The 18,638-nt window shown below is 36.9% G+C and overlaps 1 protein-coding gene and 1 non-coding gene across 2 annotated transcripts in view; one reads left to right on the forward strand and one right to left on the reverse strand.

Moving 5' to 3' along the window:
* LOC138820642 (transmembrane protease serine 11E-like) overlaps positions 1–16,753 on the forward strand; it is an 87,480-nt gene extending 70,727 nt beyond the window's left edge. Inside the window, exons 5-11 of the mRNA XM_070012393.1 lie at positions 1,791–1,858; positions 3,704–3,867; positions 8,217–8,255; positions 10,468–10,645; positions 11,782–12,041; positions 12,865–13,007; positions 16,592–16,753. Coding sequence (XP_069868494.1) covers positions 1,791–1,858; positions 3,704–3,867; positions 8,217–8,255; positions 10,468–10,645; positions 11,782–12,041; positions 12,865–13,007; positions 16,592–16,753 — 1,014 coding nt within the window. The remainder of the gene's footprint in view (positions 1–1,790; positions 1,859–3,703; positions 3,868–8,216; positions 8,256–10,467; positions 10,646–11,781; positions 12,042–12,864; positions 13,008–16,591) is intronic.
* On the reverse strand, positions 3,123–3,229 carry LOC138821117 (U6 spliceosomal RNA). The gene has a single exon (XR_011370057.1). It is a non-coding gene; the product is annotated as a U6 spliceosomal RNA (small nuclear RNA).
* Positions 16,754–18,638: the final 1,885 nt, after the last annotated feature.

Raw genomic sequence — 18,638 nt, forward strand, 5'->3', positions numbered from 1 at the left:
TCTTCACTACTTTCAAAAATGTGTTTAAAAGTCATTTAAATTGTTAAAGTCATGACTTTAAAAATCCATGTTTAAGTAAAATAACTATTCAATAAATAAATTTCAAGAAATAAAAATAACTATTGAAGAAAATAACTATTTAGAGGAGTTATTTGTACTGTGCTGATTTTTCTCATGGTTCAAAGGACTGTTTCAGGGCATGAAGACTTAGGAAACAATAAAATATTAAGGAATAAAAAACTCATTTCTCTGTTAATCAATCATCAGCTTGCAGCAACTATGTTTAGTAACCATCCACACATACTGAAAACAAGAAACCATTGAAATATTTGCTTACTGGAACTCCTTTCTGTAAAAGTTAATTTCACTAAAATTTGTATTTATTGCAATAATAAATGTTATCACAAAATAAATCCCTCATTTTACTAGGACGAACTTCAGAGATGCAGTTAACTACCTTGAATCATGGGCATTTCTTTTTTCTTTGTTTTTGTTGATCATGGGGCTTGAACTCTGGGCCTGAATGCTGTCCTCAGATCTTCAGCTTAAGGCTAGCACTCTACCACTTGAGCCACAGCACCACTTCCAGTTTTCTGAGTGGTTTATTGGGCATAAGAGTCTAACAGACTTTCCTGCCCAGGGAGGCTTTGAACCATGATCCTCAGATCTCAGCCTCCTGAGTGATTAGGATTACAGGTGTGAGCCACTGGTGCCTGGCTATCGTGGGCATTTCTAAGAGCATTTGCACTGCTGAGCTGCGTGCACATGTTAGGACATTCAGCAAGTTTGCCTTGAAGTTTAGGACCATGTGACACTTCTGTGTGCTTGTTTCTATAATCCAGCTATTCCTTCAAGAAATATCTCATTTCCTTTAGATACTTGCAGTTAGAATCTTTATTTCTGGGGTTCAAGAATTTAATCTGACTTGTTAAGAGAGAGCCCCTTCATTTTCTTTGATGTCTTTCTGAGTGGTAATAGCAGGTGGCCCTGTGGGCTCCCAGTAGGCTTCCAGGCCCTCCATTTTCTCCCTCCCTCCCTCCCTCCCTCCCTCCCTCCTTTTTCCTCCTTCCCTCCCTCCCTCCCTTCCTTCCTTCCTTCCTTCCTTCCTTCCTTCCTTCCTTCCTTCCTTCCTTCCTTCCTTCCTTCCTTCCTATGTACAATGTTTGTTTTTTAAAATTATCTTTAAATCTTTAAGTAGTTCTACAAAGAGTTGGAGTTACCATTCACCAAATCAGCTTAAGAATACAATGCATCTTGATCACAGTTACCCCTTTCAACATTCTTCCCCATCCTTTCCAACCTTCAATTTTCTTAATTTTGTACAATATTCATTGGGATTTTTTTTTTTTTTGCCAGTCCTGGGCTTGAACTCTAGGTCTGGGTGCTGTCCCTCAGCTCTTCAGCTCAAGGCTAGCACTCTACCACTTGAGCCACAGCGCCACTTCTGGCTTTTTCTGCTTATGTGGTGCTGAGGAATTGAACCCAGGGCCTCATGCATGCAAGGCAAGCACTCTACCACTGAGCCACCTTCCCAGCCCTCATTGGGATTTTTAATGATTGTATTGCCCCCTCACTTCATTTGACTACCCAGATCCTTTATTTCTAAAGTAAAGTTCAGTTCACAACACTGGGTCGATTGCCAAGAAAGATTTCTCAAGTTCAACACATTGTGCAATGTCAGTGCTTTTCACTTTTGTCTCATATTATTGTTGTCCCTTGGGCTTTGAATTAACTTCAAAATTTCAGAATACTGCTTCTTACTGACTTATTTTTGGTATTTTTTTGAACAGGTGAAAAATGTATTTTCTAGATTTCCATTACAAGGAGAACTTGTGAAGTCTCACATAATCAAATTCAGGTATGTAGACCTAAAATATCTTCGTATGGCCAGTAATGCACACATTTTCAAGAGCTCATGACATGATTAAATTCATCTGACAAATATGAAGCTCTCTGTTACCATGTGCTTCACTCATTGAATAAATCGGAAAGTAAGTATTTCTCAAGATACTGGCTAGGGAAAGGCATGCTACAGGGATCTAACAGAAATCCCTTAGTGGATTAGCTTTATGGAAAGTAGCTTAGTAAAGGAGATTTGTCGTTAGTTCTTGGTTCTCCTCTTTATACATTTTCATGATTTATTTATTTATTTTTAAATTTTATTGTAAAGGTATTGTACAGAGGGGTTACAGTTACATAGGTAAAGTCATGAGTATATTACTTTGTGAACAGTGTTACCCTCTCCCTCATTTTCACCTGTTTCTCCCCTCATTATTTCTTATTTTATAATTATTCTTGTTTTATTTATAAATCATTAGAATTAGAAATGCTTAAAAATTTATACTTGCTTTTTAATTCTTTTTTTACATTTAATTTTTTAAATTAAGTTTTTTATTGTGAAAATACTGTATAGAGGGGTTACAGTTACAGGAGCAAGGTAATGAGTACATTTCTTATCCAGCATTGTTGCCTCCTCTGTTTTTCCCCTACCATCCCTGCCCTCCTACCTCCTCAGCTACACCCCCATACCCCTTCTCCCCCCCCCCCACGTAAATTGTTTTCTGACATAGCGTATTGTACATCTCATTGTTGCAATGGGTCAATCTGTATCCCTATTTGAACAATTTGTTTTTTCCCTTCCCCTCCCCAAATTATACCAATATTAAATACAGTGAAAATAGGGGTTATACCATAAGGGAGGGACAGACAAAGCAACAAAAAAATCACATGGTACCTTATAAATACGTTAGAATCAATAGCAAGCAAGAAAAAAACCACTTGTGTCTCTATCTTGGGTTCATTTCACTTAACATTGTCTTATCTGACCTTTTCTGCTTGTCTCAGACATATACTAGTTATTGCAAATAAGGGAAACCATGGGACCTATGTTTCTTTGGACCTGGCTTACTTTACTTAATATAATTTTTTCCAAGTCTTTCCATTTCCTAACAAATGGAGCGATGTCATTCTTTCTGATGGAGGCATAGAATTCCATTGTGTATATATACCATCTTTTCTTGATATATTCATCTACTGAGGGGCATCTGGGTTGTTTCCATATCTTAGCTATGGTAAATAGTGCTGCAATAAACATGGTTGTGCTGGTAGCTTTAGTCTGGTCTAAAAATATGGAATGCTTCACGAATTTGCATGTCATCCTTGCACAGGGGCCATGCTAATCTTCTCTTTATTGTTCCAATTTTAGTATATGTGCTGCCGAAGTGAGCACCTCTCATTATTTTTTATTCTATATCTTGATGCCCCAAATATGTAGCTAAGAGGATCTCAGATCCATTAATCAACTGCCACTAAATATACAACTTTAGAATACTATATATATATATATATATATATATATATATATATATAAATACATTGTTTTTATATACATGTTAAGTACATAAAGAGCATAAAATATATTATTATATGTTATTTGACAAGATACGCATCTTTTTTAAAATTAATCTTTTGGTGGAAAGAGAATGAACATACTACCTTTCCGTCAGGGCATTTGAATTGGGAGTTTTGTACATAGGAAACATCAGGACTACAGAAAATGTATTTGGATTTGTTTGCCTTTTCAAATAAATGATAAAGGAAAAAAAAAACTTCGGTTGTGATCAAGTTCCTCCTTTCCTCCCTTTCTCTCCTTCTCTTTCCCTCCTTTCTCCTTTTCTTTTCTTGCTTTTATTGTTTGACTCAGTCAAGAAAATCATGGCGTGGTGGCTCATATGCTGCTGATATTTAGATTTCGCTCTACTGAGGATCCTGAAAATGTAAATAAAATTATTGAATATATTCTACATGAAAAGTTGCATAATGTTGAAGGACCTCCTGAAGTTCATCCTGACTCAGTTAAAATTAAAAGTAAGTGTCCTTTTTTAATTTTGTCTATTTCTATGTTAATTTGGGCACTCATTTTACTTTATTTCCCCCAGTACTGATCGCTTAAACTAAGGTCTTGTGCTTGTTAAGCAAGTGTTCTACCAATTGAGCCTATACTTTTTACCACTTGTAAGTTCTACCCCTTGCTTTGGTACCTCTTGGATAGGGTCTGTGTTTTTACTCAGGTCTGGCCTTGGCCCTTGATTTTATGCCTCTATTGTAGCTGGGATCATAGACTCATAACACCATACAAAACTTACTCATAACACCATTTACTGTCTTTTTCTTCTTGATTTGCCCCAAACCATAATCCTCAAAATCTCTGACTCCTAAGTAGGGAGTAGTTGAAATCACAGGTGTGTGCTACCTTACTTGAATCTAAAAATTTTAAAACATATATTTCATTGTTCTTGTAAAGATGATGTGCACAGGGGTTGTAGTTATATAAGTCATATAATGAGTACATTTCTTCTTGAACAATGTCACCATTTCTCTCACTCTCTCCAAGTTTTTCCCTCCCACATCCACCTACAACTTGTATAGTTCATTTTCAAATAGCGTTTAGTGATTACCACTGCTCTATTTGTTCACCCTCTGTCCCACCTATTCTGTGCCTCACTCACCCTTGCAAAGACAAATACACTACATGACAAAAGGAAAAGACAACAAAACCAGCAACAGTAACAACAAAAAATTACTATTAGCAGGTCATTGCTTTGGAACTGAATTATTCCAAATGAAGTATTTTAATTTTTGTCATTTTGTTGATGGTATTGGAGATTCAACTCAATGCACACAGTTGTTAGGCAAGTGCTCTACCACTTGAGTCATACCTCCAGCCCCTCTTTCAATTGATTGTTTTCAAGGTAGGATCTATACTCTGCCATTGTGGGCTATGATCCTTTAACTTGTGCTTTCCTGTGTCACTGGAGATCACACACACACACACACACACACACACACACACACACACACACACACATTGTCATTGTATTTCAGAGGTGTGTGCCACTGGTTGAGATGGAGTCTTACAAACTTCTATGTCTTACTGGCCTCAAATGGCAATCCCCCTATCTTTGCCTCCTCAGTCATATCTAGGATTATGGGTTTGAGACCCTGCTCCTAAGTGCTCTAGCATATGCCTCTTAAGAAAGCTTGTCATGAACCCCTGGGCAGGTTCTATACTGGACTTTAGACTTGGCCTACAGAAACTAACATAATCAGGTTTTGCATATCCTTCTTTTTGCTGTTGCTTCCATGTTATGTTCTGAGAGCAGAATCAATGAAAAGGGCCAGCCACTCAACCACTTATTTTTGAGTACCATTAATATACCTTGTTTATAGCTTCTCTTAGAACACTTGTCAATGAAAAAATACTACTTGTACTTTCTAGCTGATATATTTTACAACTAGAGTTGCAAAGTCTGAAGTAGGGTTTTTGCTTTGTTTATTACAGAGGTTGCATTTTCCAATGTAAAAAGAAAATGTCAGGTATTTTATCCAACCCTCTGTCCCCCCTCTGCAAATAGTACTATAGTACTATTCAAAAGATATTTTCCTTTTTTCATGGCCTTTCAACTTTTCAACATTTTCATCTGCTAATCAAAGTAATTTTGTTCACTAATTTGCAAAGTGAAAAAAAATTAAGTATAAAATCATTAGCACAGTTTTATTGGTCAACATTACACCTTCCAGTGACAATTTTAAAAGCAGATGAAAACACGCTCCACTTGTTTGTAGAGACATGAAATTGTTTCATTCAGAACGTTCACATGCATGGACTCAAATAAATATATCTGAAAACAAAAAAATATGGAAGCTAGGTGCCAGTGGTTCATGCCTATAATCCTGAGGAGGCCAAGATCTGGAGGACTGACGTTTGAAGCCAGCCCAGGTTGAAGAGTCTGAGAGACTCTTAACTCCAATTAACCATTAAAAACACTGAGCAGAAAGCATGGCTCAAGTGGTAGAGTGCCAGCGGAGCAAGCAAACCAAGCAAGCACAATGCCCTGAGTTCAAACACCAGGACTGGCAATATATGTATATGTATGTATGTATGTCTATATAGTATATATACATGCATGTATATACATACATACATATATATGTATATGTACATGTATATATACAAGTATATATACTATATAATATGGAAAATGCATGTGTACTGAACATGTACAGACTCTTGTCATTTTTCTTTAATAGTATAACAACAATTTATATAGAATTTACATTTACATTTATATTAGGTGTTGCAATGAACTTAGAGATGATTTAAAGTGTATGGGAGAGACACTGTAGGTTATATACAAACACTAAGCCATTTTTGATCATCAGTGGAGTTTAGTATCCACAGGGTTTCCTGGGACTTATCTCCAATAGATGTTAAAAAGAAAATTGTATATTATTTTTGTTGCCAGGCAATGAAAATACTTCAGAGAGCTAAGCTGTCTATTTTTATGTATCGTCTCAATTTTGGTGCATTCTTCCTCTAACTAACTCCAAACTACTAATGAGCAGGAAAGGACTGAATGGAAAAGGAACTCTGTATTTTCTTAGTACTCTCTTGCCTATGTCATTTTCAGTTAAAAAACATTCCTTAATACACATAATACACATAAGAATGAGAAAGGCAATGGTAAGAATGCCTTTGCTGTTTTTCTGGGTACAGATAGAAAACAGGACCTTCTGGAATTGTCAGTGTCCCCTCCCCACCTCTCCTTTTCCCTTCCCTCCCTCCCTCCCCTCCCTGCTGAGTGGTAGGTGTACCACATTTATATTCTAGTCACTGTGTGGCTATGCTGCCACCCATTATGGGTTCTCCAGAGCCTTATTTTGAAGAGCTACATGAATGGGATATGCAAATGGTATGATAAACAACTGTAGACACACAAAGACCACGTGCTTCCCCTGCTCACACCATAGACTATTGAACAACATTTTCAAAACATAAATTACAAGATAACATTAGATAGCAAGATTACATTTGATAACATTAGATAACGAGAAAACCTTAGATAGCCTGGCACAGTAGCACATTGCCTATAATCCTAGCTACTCAGGAGGCTGAGATCAAAGGATCCAGGTTCGAGGACAGACCAGGCAGGAAAGTCCATGAGAATCTTATTTCTAATTAACCACCAGAAAACTGGAAGTAGTGCTGTGGCTCAAAGGGGTAGAGTGCTAGCCTTGAGTGAAAAAGTGCACCCAGACCCTTCGCTCAAGCTCCATGATCAACAATAAATAAGTAAGCAAGTAAATAAATAACAAGATAAGCTATTAGGAATTTTAAAGCAGCAACAATGAAGTTCAAAAATATGGGTAGTGTGAGTCAGTTGGGCTGTACCTTGCTTCCTTGGGAGAAGAATTAACATATTAAGCCAGACTTTTCTCTATGAAAACTTGAGGTAGAGAAGAATATGATTGATTACTTGAAGTAGAGACTATTAAGTCTCTTAAATAGTAACTGAAGCTACATGATCAATTCTTCCTCATGTTTGTCCTTTTCCTCACAAATAGCTAGATGAAGAAGATCAGAAAGAAGAATTTCTAGAATACAAATTTCTAGCAAATCAATGCTACTAAAAGATAAACTATCATATAAATAGTTTTGCATTTAGGACATTCATTGTTCCATACATGTTCAAAGATAATAGTGTTGCCTATTGGATATCTATTAATATTCAGGAAACATGAGAACTTAATAGTTTTCTACAATTTTTTTGGAGTAGTGTTTGTATAGGACTAGGATATGACTGCTGAGAAGTTAATATGCTAGAGTCATTGGCTCGAGTTACATGGTACATTGAAAGCACATTATCTCTCTCAACAGTAAGAGCTAGGAATACCATGATTGATAAAATATGATTGAGGGCTAATTCATGTAACAAGTGAGACGATGTTTATGATCTTAATAAAATAATCAGAAGTAAGGGCTAATAAAAATATCATTACATTTAGGAACCAACGCTACAGTTTAGACCAATATTTTCCCCCAAAGAGTAAGGGAACTACCTGTACTTTTTTCCTGGTGTACAGTACATATTCTTGCATGTCAACACAAAATTAGTGTATCAGAATTACTGGGAGAGGTCACCAGATTTTACATTATCCATATGCTTCCTATATGACTCTTGTCCACTCTGTTTATTGTTGCCTCCCCTCCCTAAAAAATGAAACTACTATGTCCATGACTAACTATACTGCTTTCCACACTACCCAGAGATACTGCAACAGAATTTGGCAACTATTTGTATTTGAAAAACCCAGTTTTTCTTAGTCTAATTCAGATTGGCTGACTTTCTTCTACTTACTATTTCCGTATGTTACAGAAATCAACAGGACAGAAACAGACAAGTACCTCAACAATTGTAAGTTTAAAATATTTATTAAGGTTGATTTACCTGAATGTATAAAAGGAAACGAGCTTTACAACATCGGTGCGGGGGGGGGGGGGGGAGGGGGAGAAGGAGGGGAAAGGAGAAGGATTGGGATTGGGGGGGAGGGGGGAGGCTGGGAAGGGATGTGAAGGGTAAACACAGGAGGAGGCTGCAATGCTTGGTAAGAAATGTACGCATTATCCTGCCCATGTAATTGTAACTCCTCTGTACAGTATGTTCACAAATAAAATTAAATTAAATTAAAAAAATAAAATAAAAAAAGGAAACACTGTTTATAATATACATGTACTTTGTGTTATTGTAGTACAATAACACATGACAGAATAAACTTGGATAAGCTTGTGTACAGCTCATGGTGCTTTATCTCTTCTCTCTGGCACAATTGAACATTAAAAGCAGCAAAACTGGGCAGGGTACATGACTATAATTATATCTTACTTGGGAGGTTGAGATTGGAAGATCTTGGTTTGAAGCTAGCTCAAGCCAAGAAGTCCAGGAACTCTATCTCTAATTAAGCAGAAAAAAAGCTGTGCTGGAGGCATGGTTTAAGCAATAGAGCAGGGAAGCCCTGAGTTTAAGCCCCAATATTAGCCCATACACACAAAATTATCAAAATTGGGAAAATTCCAGAGTGGATGTGCAGGTATCTGTGGCCATGAATGAAAATAAGGTGATCAACTGGTTAAAAAAAAGAGGTGTGATTGCTCTTTTATTTAATTTCCTACTTGCAGATAACTATGGTATCTCCTAAAGATATAGAAAAGTACTTTTGTTGGATACTGGTAATTATACCTGTAATCTTAGCCACTCAGGAGACTGAGATCTAAGGATCATTGAAAGCAGCCCTAGCAAGAAAGTCCATGAGGCTCTCATCTCTAATCAATAGCCAAAAAGCTGGAAATGGAGCTGTGGCTCAGTTGAGCACTAGACAGAGAGACAGAGACAGAGACAGAGAGAGACAGAGACAGAGAGAGAGACAGAGACAGAGACAGAGAGACAGACAGAGAGAGAGACAGAAACAGAGGAACAACAACAACAAAAAAGCTCAGGCGCAGTGCCCAGGCCCTTAGTTCAACCCCAGTTCTGTTATCACTACCACCAAAAAAGTACTCTGTATGTCTATATGTTATAATTCTAAGCTGCAGTCAAAAACCTTCTGTTGTTTACTCTAAATAAAATCTTGATGTTATCAATTTTAAAATGTGGAAATTTCAGGCAGTTATAGGATTGAAGTACTTTGATGACTTTACAGAGGGCCCAGAAAATAGCTTTCACAATCTTTCAAAAGTGCTGACTCTACACTCCTTCCCTCTTCTATAGCACAACACCCCCCCCCCCCCCCCCGTAATGCAAGGAATACATTAATATTTGCAGAATCAGTACATACTACACCTAGCTTTAAAACATGGAAGGGAATGTGCTGCTTACCACCTTAACATGTTGATCAACTTAAAATCTTAACTAAGCATGGAACTAAGGTATAATTCCATTATTTAAATACCATATTTATTGGAAGTTTACCATGTTCTTTTACTGTGAGAGTTGATAAGGATGCAACATGCAAACTGGATTAGATATAATTCTTTCCTACAGAAGTTCACTCACTATGAGACGTATGCACAAGCACACAATTCTAAATGAACGATGCTCAGTTAAGGGCCATTTTATCACACAAGGTACCATGTCTTATTGCAGTGTTTTTGTTTGTTTGTTTGATTTGTCATGATTGTATTTGAGAATGTTAGCATTTATAGACCTGGCATATTACAAAATATTCTATGATGCACAGGACAGCAGCCTACAACAAAGAGTTGTATGGCTCAAAATATCAATGATGCCAAGATTGAGAAACTCTACTATAAATAAATTGAGGACAAAATGCATACACACAACCACACACAGCAAATTTGTATTTATTATTATTATTATTATTGCATCAAGGAAGGCATAAGTAACGCAGTTTAGAAGCAGGGAAATAAAGGAGATATCATTGGAAAGATAATGTGTAATTTAAACCTTTCCAAGATGAATAGGAGTTAACGATCTAAATGTCAGGGATTATAGAAATGGAGGAAACATAGAAATGTTTGATCCTACAAGAGCATAACAAAAGAATTTATGATATAATAACAAATTGGTGTTTGAAACAACTGCTAGTCAATGCATTATCTGTCGTTGGCAGGCTGTGGGACCAGGAGAAGTAAATCTACCAAAGAAAGTCTCAGAATTGTTGGCGGGACGCAGGTAGAAGAGGGAGAATGGCCATGGCAGGCCAGCTTGCAATGGGATGGGGCCCACCGCTGCGGAGCAACGTTAATCAGTAACACCTGGCTTGTGAGCGCTGCTCATTGCTTTCGAACGTAAGTCCTACACCTCGAGGAGGACTCGAGGTGAACAAAGTATATTGGGTTTTCCACTGCATGTTTATGAACTATGTCAAGAATTTTGAGACGGGTGAGTTTAACATAAGGTGAAGATCACATGCTTATCACAGAGGGAATGGGGACTCTCAGAAAATTTAGTGAGAGGTTTTCTGCTTTCGATTTGAGATGGTGCCAATGCACATTATTCAACAGTAATGTACATTGTCATACACACATTAATTTGTCAAAGAAAGTGAGGATTTTAGTTACCTTTGGAGCTTGATGTGAATGAGAAGAGTTCATTATTCACGTACTATCTGTGTAAGAAATAAAGGCTGGCGGTTGTAGGTTTGATCTCAGTGGGGAATTCCATGTTAGACAATGATGGAATTAGAAATAATAAGTTATACAAGTGACTAGATTAACTAGTATTATTGTAAGGAATGGTAGATTTTCAACCCAGTGCCAAATATCTCCAGTGCATACAGTAGAAACATTTTGTTAAGTTGTTCTGAGGCCTCTATTTTTCAAAGAAAAAAACTTAATATTTTTGGTAGAGGATATAAGTGAATGGACTATATTTAGTTTTCTCATTCTGTACAATATCGTATTTCCATATGGCCTTGTAATCATTCATGTCCCCAAATGTCCAAAGAACCCAGGCTTTGGAATAGGTGGCTTGTCATGTAAAGTAGTATGCATAACCTAACAGAATTCCAACCATGAGCATGGTTCTTAGATTATAAAATAATTACTTCTGTCAGTAGAAACTATTATTTTAAAAAGGAAGACGTGGCAAAGTGCCAGTGGCTCACACATGTAATCCTAGCTACTCAGGAGGCTGAGATCTGAGCATCAAAGTTCAAAGCCAGCCTGGGCAGAAAGTCTTATCTCCAATTAACCACCAGAAAACTGAAAGTGGTACTGTAGCTCAAAGTGGTAGGGCACTAGTCTTGAGCAAAAAGCCCAGGGACACTGACCACGATCTGAGTTCAAGCCCCAGGACTGACACATACACAAAAAAAGAATAAAAGAAAAACATATTGACACCTATAAGCAAAATTATTTCATGTAAATCATCAGATTGGTAGCATGGTAAACTAGAATTTATTCTTTGTTGTTTTTCTCTCCAGGTACAAGGATCCAACCAGATGGACTGCTTCCTTTGGAGTAACAATAAAACCTTCAAAAATGAAAACAGGCCTCCGAAGGATAATTGTCCATGAAAAATACAAATATCCATCACATGACTATGATATTTCACTTGCAGAGCTTGCTAGGCCCGTTCCCTACACAAATGAAATACACAGAGTTTGTCTCCCTGATGCAACCCACGAGTTCCACCCGGGGGAGGAGATGTTTGTGACAGGGTTTGGAGCACTGCAAAATGATGGTGGGTATATAAGGAGCAACTCAGAGCATAGTAAATTATGTTGGTGTTATGATGTATTTAAAGAACAGAACTTTTCTATACCCATCTATGTTGGTTATTTGGTCATATGGACCAAGGGTAAATCAGACTCTTGTTATTTAGAGATTGCATTCATCTTTCCTGTGGTAATCTACTATCAATTACATCATCACTGTTACATTAATCATGTTTTTAAAGTTATCTGAAAGAGCAAATATGATACCTAGCCACTCAACTTTTAGTTAGGAGATTAAACATCTTAGAAGATGAAAGATTATTAATATGCCCAGTTGTGAAGATAAGATAATCATAAGGCTACTATTCTCCACCTCAAATTTTTTTCTTTTTCTTTTTTTTCTTTTTGTCAGTCGTGGAGCTTGAACTCAGGGCCTGAACTTTGTATCTGAGGTCTTTTGCTCAAGGCTAGCACTTTATCACTTTGAGCCACAGCCCCACTTCTGGCTTTTGGTTATTGGAGATAAGAGTCTCACCAGGAATTTTCTGCCCAGGCTAGTTTCAAACTGCAATCAGATCTCATCCTCCTGAGTAGTGGGGATTATAGTTGTGAGCTACCAGTTTCATTTAATTTTTAATGGAGTGAAACTTGCTTGATCTTCTTTCGTAGGCACCTAAATATTTATTCTCGCTATTTAAGAAAAGAAACATATGCCTAAATATTACTGTGTGTGCAACACACATATTATTCTAAGATTCATTATTATCATCCTCTTAGATAAATGAAAGAATTTCTTCAAATTATATAGTGTATGTGTATCTGTGAACACAAAGACTTTCTTCCCTTTAGGTTATGGTCAGAATCACCTTTGGCAAGTACAAGTTGAACTCATAGACTCTAAAACCTGCAATCAACCCCAAGTTTACAATGGTGTCATAACCCCCACAATGTTATGTGCTGGCTCCTTAAAAGGAAAGCGAGATGCATGTCAGGTGAGTGGATTTGCCTTCTAGGATGATGTGTAATGTTCTGTTTACTTTTTTAGTAATAATGACAGGCTTACAGAAAATTGTGATGCTATCAACAAGGAGTCACATCTATAGCCTTTGTTCAGTTTTGTTTTCAATCTCTACGCCTTACATAAACACAATACATTAAAAAAATCTGAGAATGGACAGTGGTGCAAAATGTGGATTTGTGTTAACTGCCACTATAGTCAAAACAAAGTTTATTCCATGGACACAAATCTATACGTACGTATTTATCATGGTCTAATAGTATTGACATTTTACTAGCTTGAGTGGAGTGTAGAATAGAAAACTTGCCTTCTCTTAAGTCTCTTTCCCTTTCCCTTTTGATAAAATTGACTATTAACAAATATAAATATTGAATTTTACTCTGTATTTTGAGAACCACACAGGCAACCTTATATTTCAACTGCTGTACATAATTTAGAGAGAAATTTGAGAAGGAAAGGGAAAGTTTATCCAAAGTTTTCCTTTTTTGATGACTTATTTATTTATTTTATTTTTTTGTTGGTCGTGGGGGCTGAACTCTGGGACTGGGTATTGTCCCTCAGCTCTTTAGCTCAAGGCTAGCACTCTACCACTTTGAGCCACAGCACCACTTCTGTTTTGTTTTCTGCTTATGTGGTTCTGAGGAATTGAACCCAGGGCCTCATGCATGCAAGGCAAGCACTCTACCACTGAGCCAACTTGCCAGCCCTAATGATTCATTTTTAAATATTTTATTCATAAACACTTTAATTTCTCATGGCATTAAAAGCTTCATTTTACTATTCACTTTCTATAGATTGGTAGTGGGAAAATTCTCCTAATAAGTTTCCTTTGTCTGTCAAAGTATTTATTTCCTCTTAATTTCTGAAGCATATGCTAGCTAGCATATGCTAGCTATGGAAATCTGGGTAGACAATTCTCTTTCAACTCTAGAATCATGTCCTATGTGGTTTCTGAGCTGACTCTGCTTCTGTTGGATTTCTTTTTTCCCCTGCAGGTGATGGTGCCATTTCTCTTGCCATATTCAAACATGTTTTGTTGACTTCAGAATTCAGAAATTTTATGATTTGTCTTGGCATAAATTTGTTTGGATTTATCCTGTTTCAGAATTTCAACTTGATTTTTGTTTTCAGAATTCTGAATTCTTTGTCAAATTACTTGTTTATACTCTCTGTATGTTTCCCTTATTTCATCCCTTGTTTTTTTGGTCTTCTCTTTGAGTTCAATAAGTGGTTAATGTGTGTTCTTTGATTTCAGCTAGGTGCTTATACATCTCTTTAATTTTTTTAAAATTATTTTATTGTAAAGATGCTGTACAGAGGGGCTACAGTTACATGAGGAAGGCAATGAGTACATTTCTTGTTGAGCATTTTATTGTTGTTGTTATTGTTGTTGTTTGAGGCGGGACTCAAACTCCCTATCTGATGCTTGCTTATTCACTCATGGGCTGGTGCTCTATGCTCTGAGCCATGCCTCCAATCCCTGGTCTTTAATTTTGTTTTTCCTTCTTGTGATTGATGTTTGAACTCATCATTAGAGATTTCGTCCATTCAGTTTTATGCCTGTAAAATTGTTGGCCATTACAGGAGACATATTTCCTTGTGTCTTTATTTTGCTAATAGTTCTATTTTGGGATTTCTGCATCTACTTTTTTCCCCCTCTGATTAAATACTCAGTTGATTTCTCAATATTTAGGTACATCTAGGTAGTGACAGGATTGATACTTTTTTCTCTTCTCATTATCTTGTGAGAGGAATGTGCTTAAAGTGCTGGGTCCTGTCCTTAATTCCTCGTAGAGAAAAGAAGCTTAGAGTGAGTTTGAGTCAGCCATACCTTTGGGGTTCTTCCAGGCTTTCTGTTTTGTTTTGTTTGTTTGTTTCCCACATTGCCACTGAAGTTTCCTATAGGGAGCTGGGACTGAAGCAGTCCCAGTCATTCTTACTCCACTACTCTACCCCGTTCTTCTGGGGAATCTGGTGATGCGCTTGGTGTGTACATAACCTGCAACCTCTAAAATCTCTCTCGGGGTCCTTCTGCATCATTTTCTAGATGGTGCACAGGAGAAGCACCATGAGATGTTGGGAGAATGGAGACCACTGTGTCACCTGCTCTAATTTCCCTAGCAACTCAAAGAAGTAGTTTTGTAGTTTCTCTATCTTCTACACAGCTCAGTAGATGGGAAGTGCTGCCTCCATTTAAATCATTATCTGGAAACTCTTTTCTCTGAATTTTCTCTTTATGCCCCTATATGGGTTTGGATTCTAATGATCAAAATTATTACTGCAAAATTGCTTTATACGGTACATCTTATTTCCGGTAAGTAGAGCATAGACTCTAAAATCAAGGTCCATGTGCTTATACTCATTTTATATTTCCCACATCATATAGTGGTATCAGCAAATGTATATCGGTTAATTGATTTTGAAATTATAAACATCTTATTTCACATTCATCTACTGATGGTATTAGTGTTTTAAAAGGGTAAGAGAAATTTTTACCAGGAAATAAGTATAATGTGTGTGGGGAAGACATGAATTTTTGAATTACACTGTTTGGATTCCAACCCAAGGTCTGCCACTGATCTAAGACAAATTGTTAATTTCTCTGTGTTTCAATTTCTTTACTGATAACCTGGAAAAAATACAACCTTAATTCTATGTTTTGCTGAAAGATTTGCATGAGGGTCAGTCATGGATTTCAGACTTTCTTGAAATCCCTGGTACTCTGGAGGAATAGGTAGGAAGATTGTGTTCTGAGACTGGCTTTTGCAAAAAGGGTAAGACTCTAAACCAAAAAATGTAACAAAAGATTAAAAAATTAAAAAAAAAACAAAAACAGAGCTGGGGGTATGACTAATGGCAGGGTGTTTACATTGCAAATACAAGCTCTGAGTTCAAAACTTCATGCAACAACATGTTAATTAATTAAGAGCTTCATAGAATTCTAAATCCATGTGGCTGGTCAGTACCTTAAGGCCTAGGATCTTGTGAGATGGGCAGATAGTGCCTTGCTTTATGACCTGTGGAAAATACTGGTATCTGTGGGTTTATATATGTACTTTCTAGGTTTTGCTCTGTGCTAAACTTTACATTCAGTGTGGTACTAAAACTTCATGATAGTCATTACACATATTATTCAGAACATTTATAGATAAGTAAATTAAAGGTTCTAGTTAACTGGGAAAGACTGAACTAAATATTGAAACAGGTGTCTGACTCTAATGTCTGGTCTGTGCTCCTTATCAGCAATCCATCCTGATCTGGTGAATAACGCTGCACTATTCAGGAAGCATCTTATATAGGGAGCTATTTGTCTGATGAGTCAGATAAATTAAGATGACTGCTCTCCAGTCTCAGCATACTCAACCCTGAGACTGAGTCCATCCTTCCAGTGTCTGACCTCCTCCTTTATACAGCTGACATGCACAAAGGAAAATACTTCTGTGTTCAGGCACATTGAAGGCTTTTGAAAATCACCATATTCATTACATTCTTAACTTAGAATAATGCCTTCTGTGGGGAACTGAACTCTGAATTGCTCACCTTTCCCTTTTCTTTTAGGGCGACTCTGGAGGACCACTTGTCAGTTCAGATGCTAGAGATGTCTGGTACCTTGCTGGAATAGTGAGCTGGGGAGATGAATGTGGGCAGCCCAACAAGCCTGGGGTGTATACTAGAGTGACTGCTGTCCGGGACTGGATCGCTAACCATACTGGCATCTAAGAGAAAAACTCAGTGGTATGAAATTTTTTGTGTGTGAGTGTGTGTGTCAGCCATCCATAGAGATACAGAATTTCAGAAGAAGCCTTACAAAGCACCCAGATCTGACCCATTTCGCTCAGCGGTTTGATGTGTGACTTTCTTTCCAAGCCTCGCTGAACATATGAACATCTTTTTTTTTTTTCTGCCAGATGGACTCTGTATGACTTGCATTCACATGTTTTACAAAAGTTTTCTGTCATCAAAATTTTGGCTTATTGACATAAACTCCTCATATATATATATATACACATATGTATATGTACATACAAAATTAGAAGCAATACCTAATTTAATTTAATCAGTTTCTGTCATCTCAGGAAATTTCAAGATATAGGATGTAAGAGGAAAATACAAAAAGAAAAAAAATGACCCTCAACAGTCTATAAACAGAGAAGTATGCAGTATTTTTTCTTTGCAGAATAAGGGAAATGTAAACACATTATAAAAGGTCCAACAAACAGAATCATCTGACTACTTAATTCTTCATGAAGGAGAAAGAATGGAATTGAAGTTAAAGGAATGTAGGAAAAACCAAGCTGGAGATGGAGCTCCAGTGGTGGAGTGCTGGTCAAGCAAGCAGCAGAATAAACATAAAACCGGAATTCAAACCCCAGTACCAGAAAAAAAGAACTAAAATACCCATGGAAAAATCAAGATGCTGCATTATTTTTTTTTAAGTCAAATAACTGAAAAGATGACAGTGAGAATTCAATTTTTTTGTGACTACAACAAATACAAAACCCCTATATAACATGTTTATTCTGAACAAGTTCTAGGAAGAAAACAATATTTACCACTGCATTACTGAAGATGTTAATATATAATAACAAAACACACAAACTACCTATTTCCTTGACACTGGAATATGATAATTTATGAAAAAAGGGGAAGATGGGAAAAATGGGAAAAATTGTCCTTAACTTTACTGAAAACACTTCAAACTTTAGTCTATAGTTATTTAAGAATAATTAGCATCACTTATATGGCAAAAATAATAGTGTAACTGAGTGGGAAAGAATGAAGAGAATCACTCCAAACTATTGCCAAGTGGGATTATTAACAAGCTTTCCCAACAGTAGAACCTGAAGGAAATAGGTACAGGCATTAGTGGGTGCCTGTAATCATGCACTTGGAGCTGGTGCTCAGTCCTTCACTGTGAGTTGGCTGTAAATATGTCTTCCTGGCTGTTGTTTGAAGTCCGTAATGGTGGTCTGAGGGAGGAGGTACCATGAGGAGGATGGAGGCTGTCTTTCTGTTGCCTATAGTATAGTAGGTATTGATGATGTCCTGGAAATAAGACTGAAGAATGAAAGCTTGACACTGGATACCTTTTGTAATTTTAGTTTTGATAAAATGATTCCTAAGCCATGAAAGAGATAATATTGAATGTATCTAAACTTCAAATATTGAACGCATACTAAAAGTAGGACAAGTGCCATGACATATAACAATGAAGTCTCTCAGTTTCCTTTTCCTCATTATTCTATACTGTACTATAACCACCTTGACAACCATTATTATCAGGAAAAGTTTGACTTTGATTTAATCAAGTAATACCAGCACATGAAGTGATAAAATTTAGGTGCTTTTTGAAAGCAGGATTTAAAAAAATGACAGGAATGGATAGTATTAAATATTTTACACAAGCTATTATTTTGTTGTTGGTGTTTTTTTTTCTTTCCTGTCCTAGGGACTGAACTCAGGGCCTGTGCACTGTCCCTGAGCTTGCTTTGGCTCCGTGAGCTTGTTTTTGCTCAAGGCTAGCATTCTACCACTTGAGCCACAGTATCATTTCCAGCTTTTGTTTGTTTGTTTGTTCATGTGGACTGAGGAATTGAACCCAGGG

Source organism: Dipodomys merriami, unplaced genomic scaffold (assembly GCF_024711535.1).
Source record: "Dipodomys merriami isolate MVZ:Mamm:240054 unplaced genomic scaffold, mDipMer1.0.p SCAF_9, whole genome shotgun sequence".
Taxonomy (NCBI): Eukaryota; Metazoa; Chordata; class Mammalia; order Rodentia; family Heteromyidae; genus Dipodomys; species Dipodomys merriami.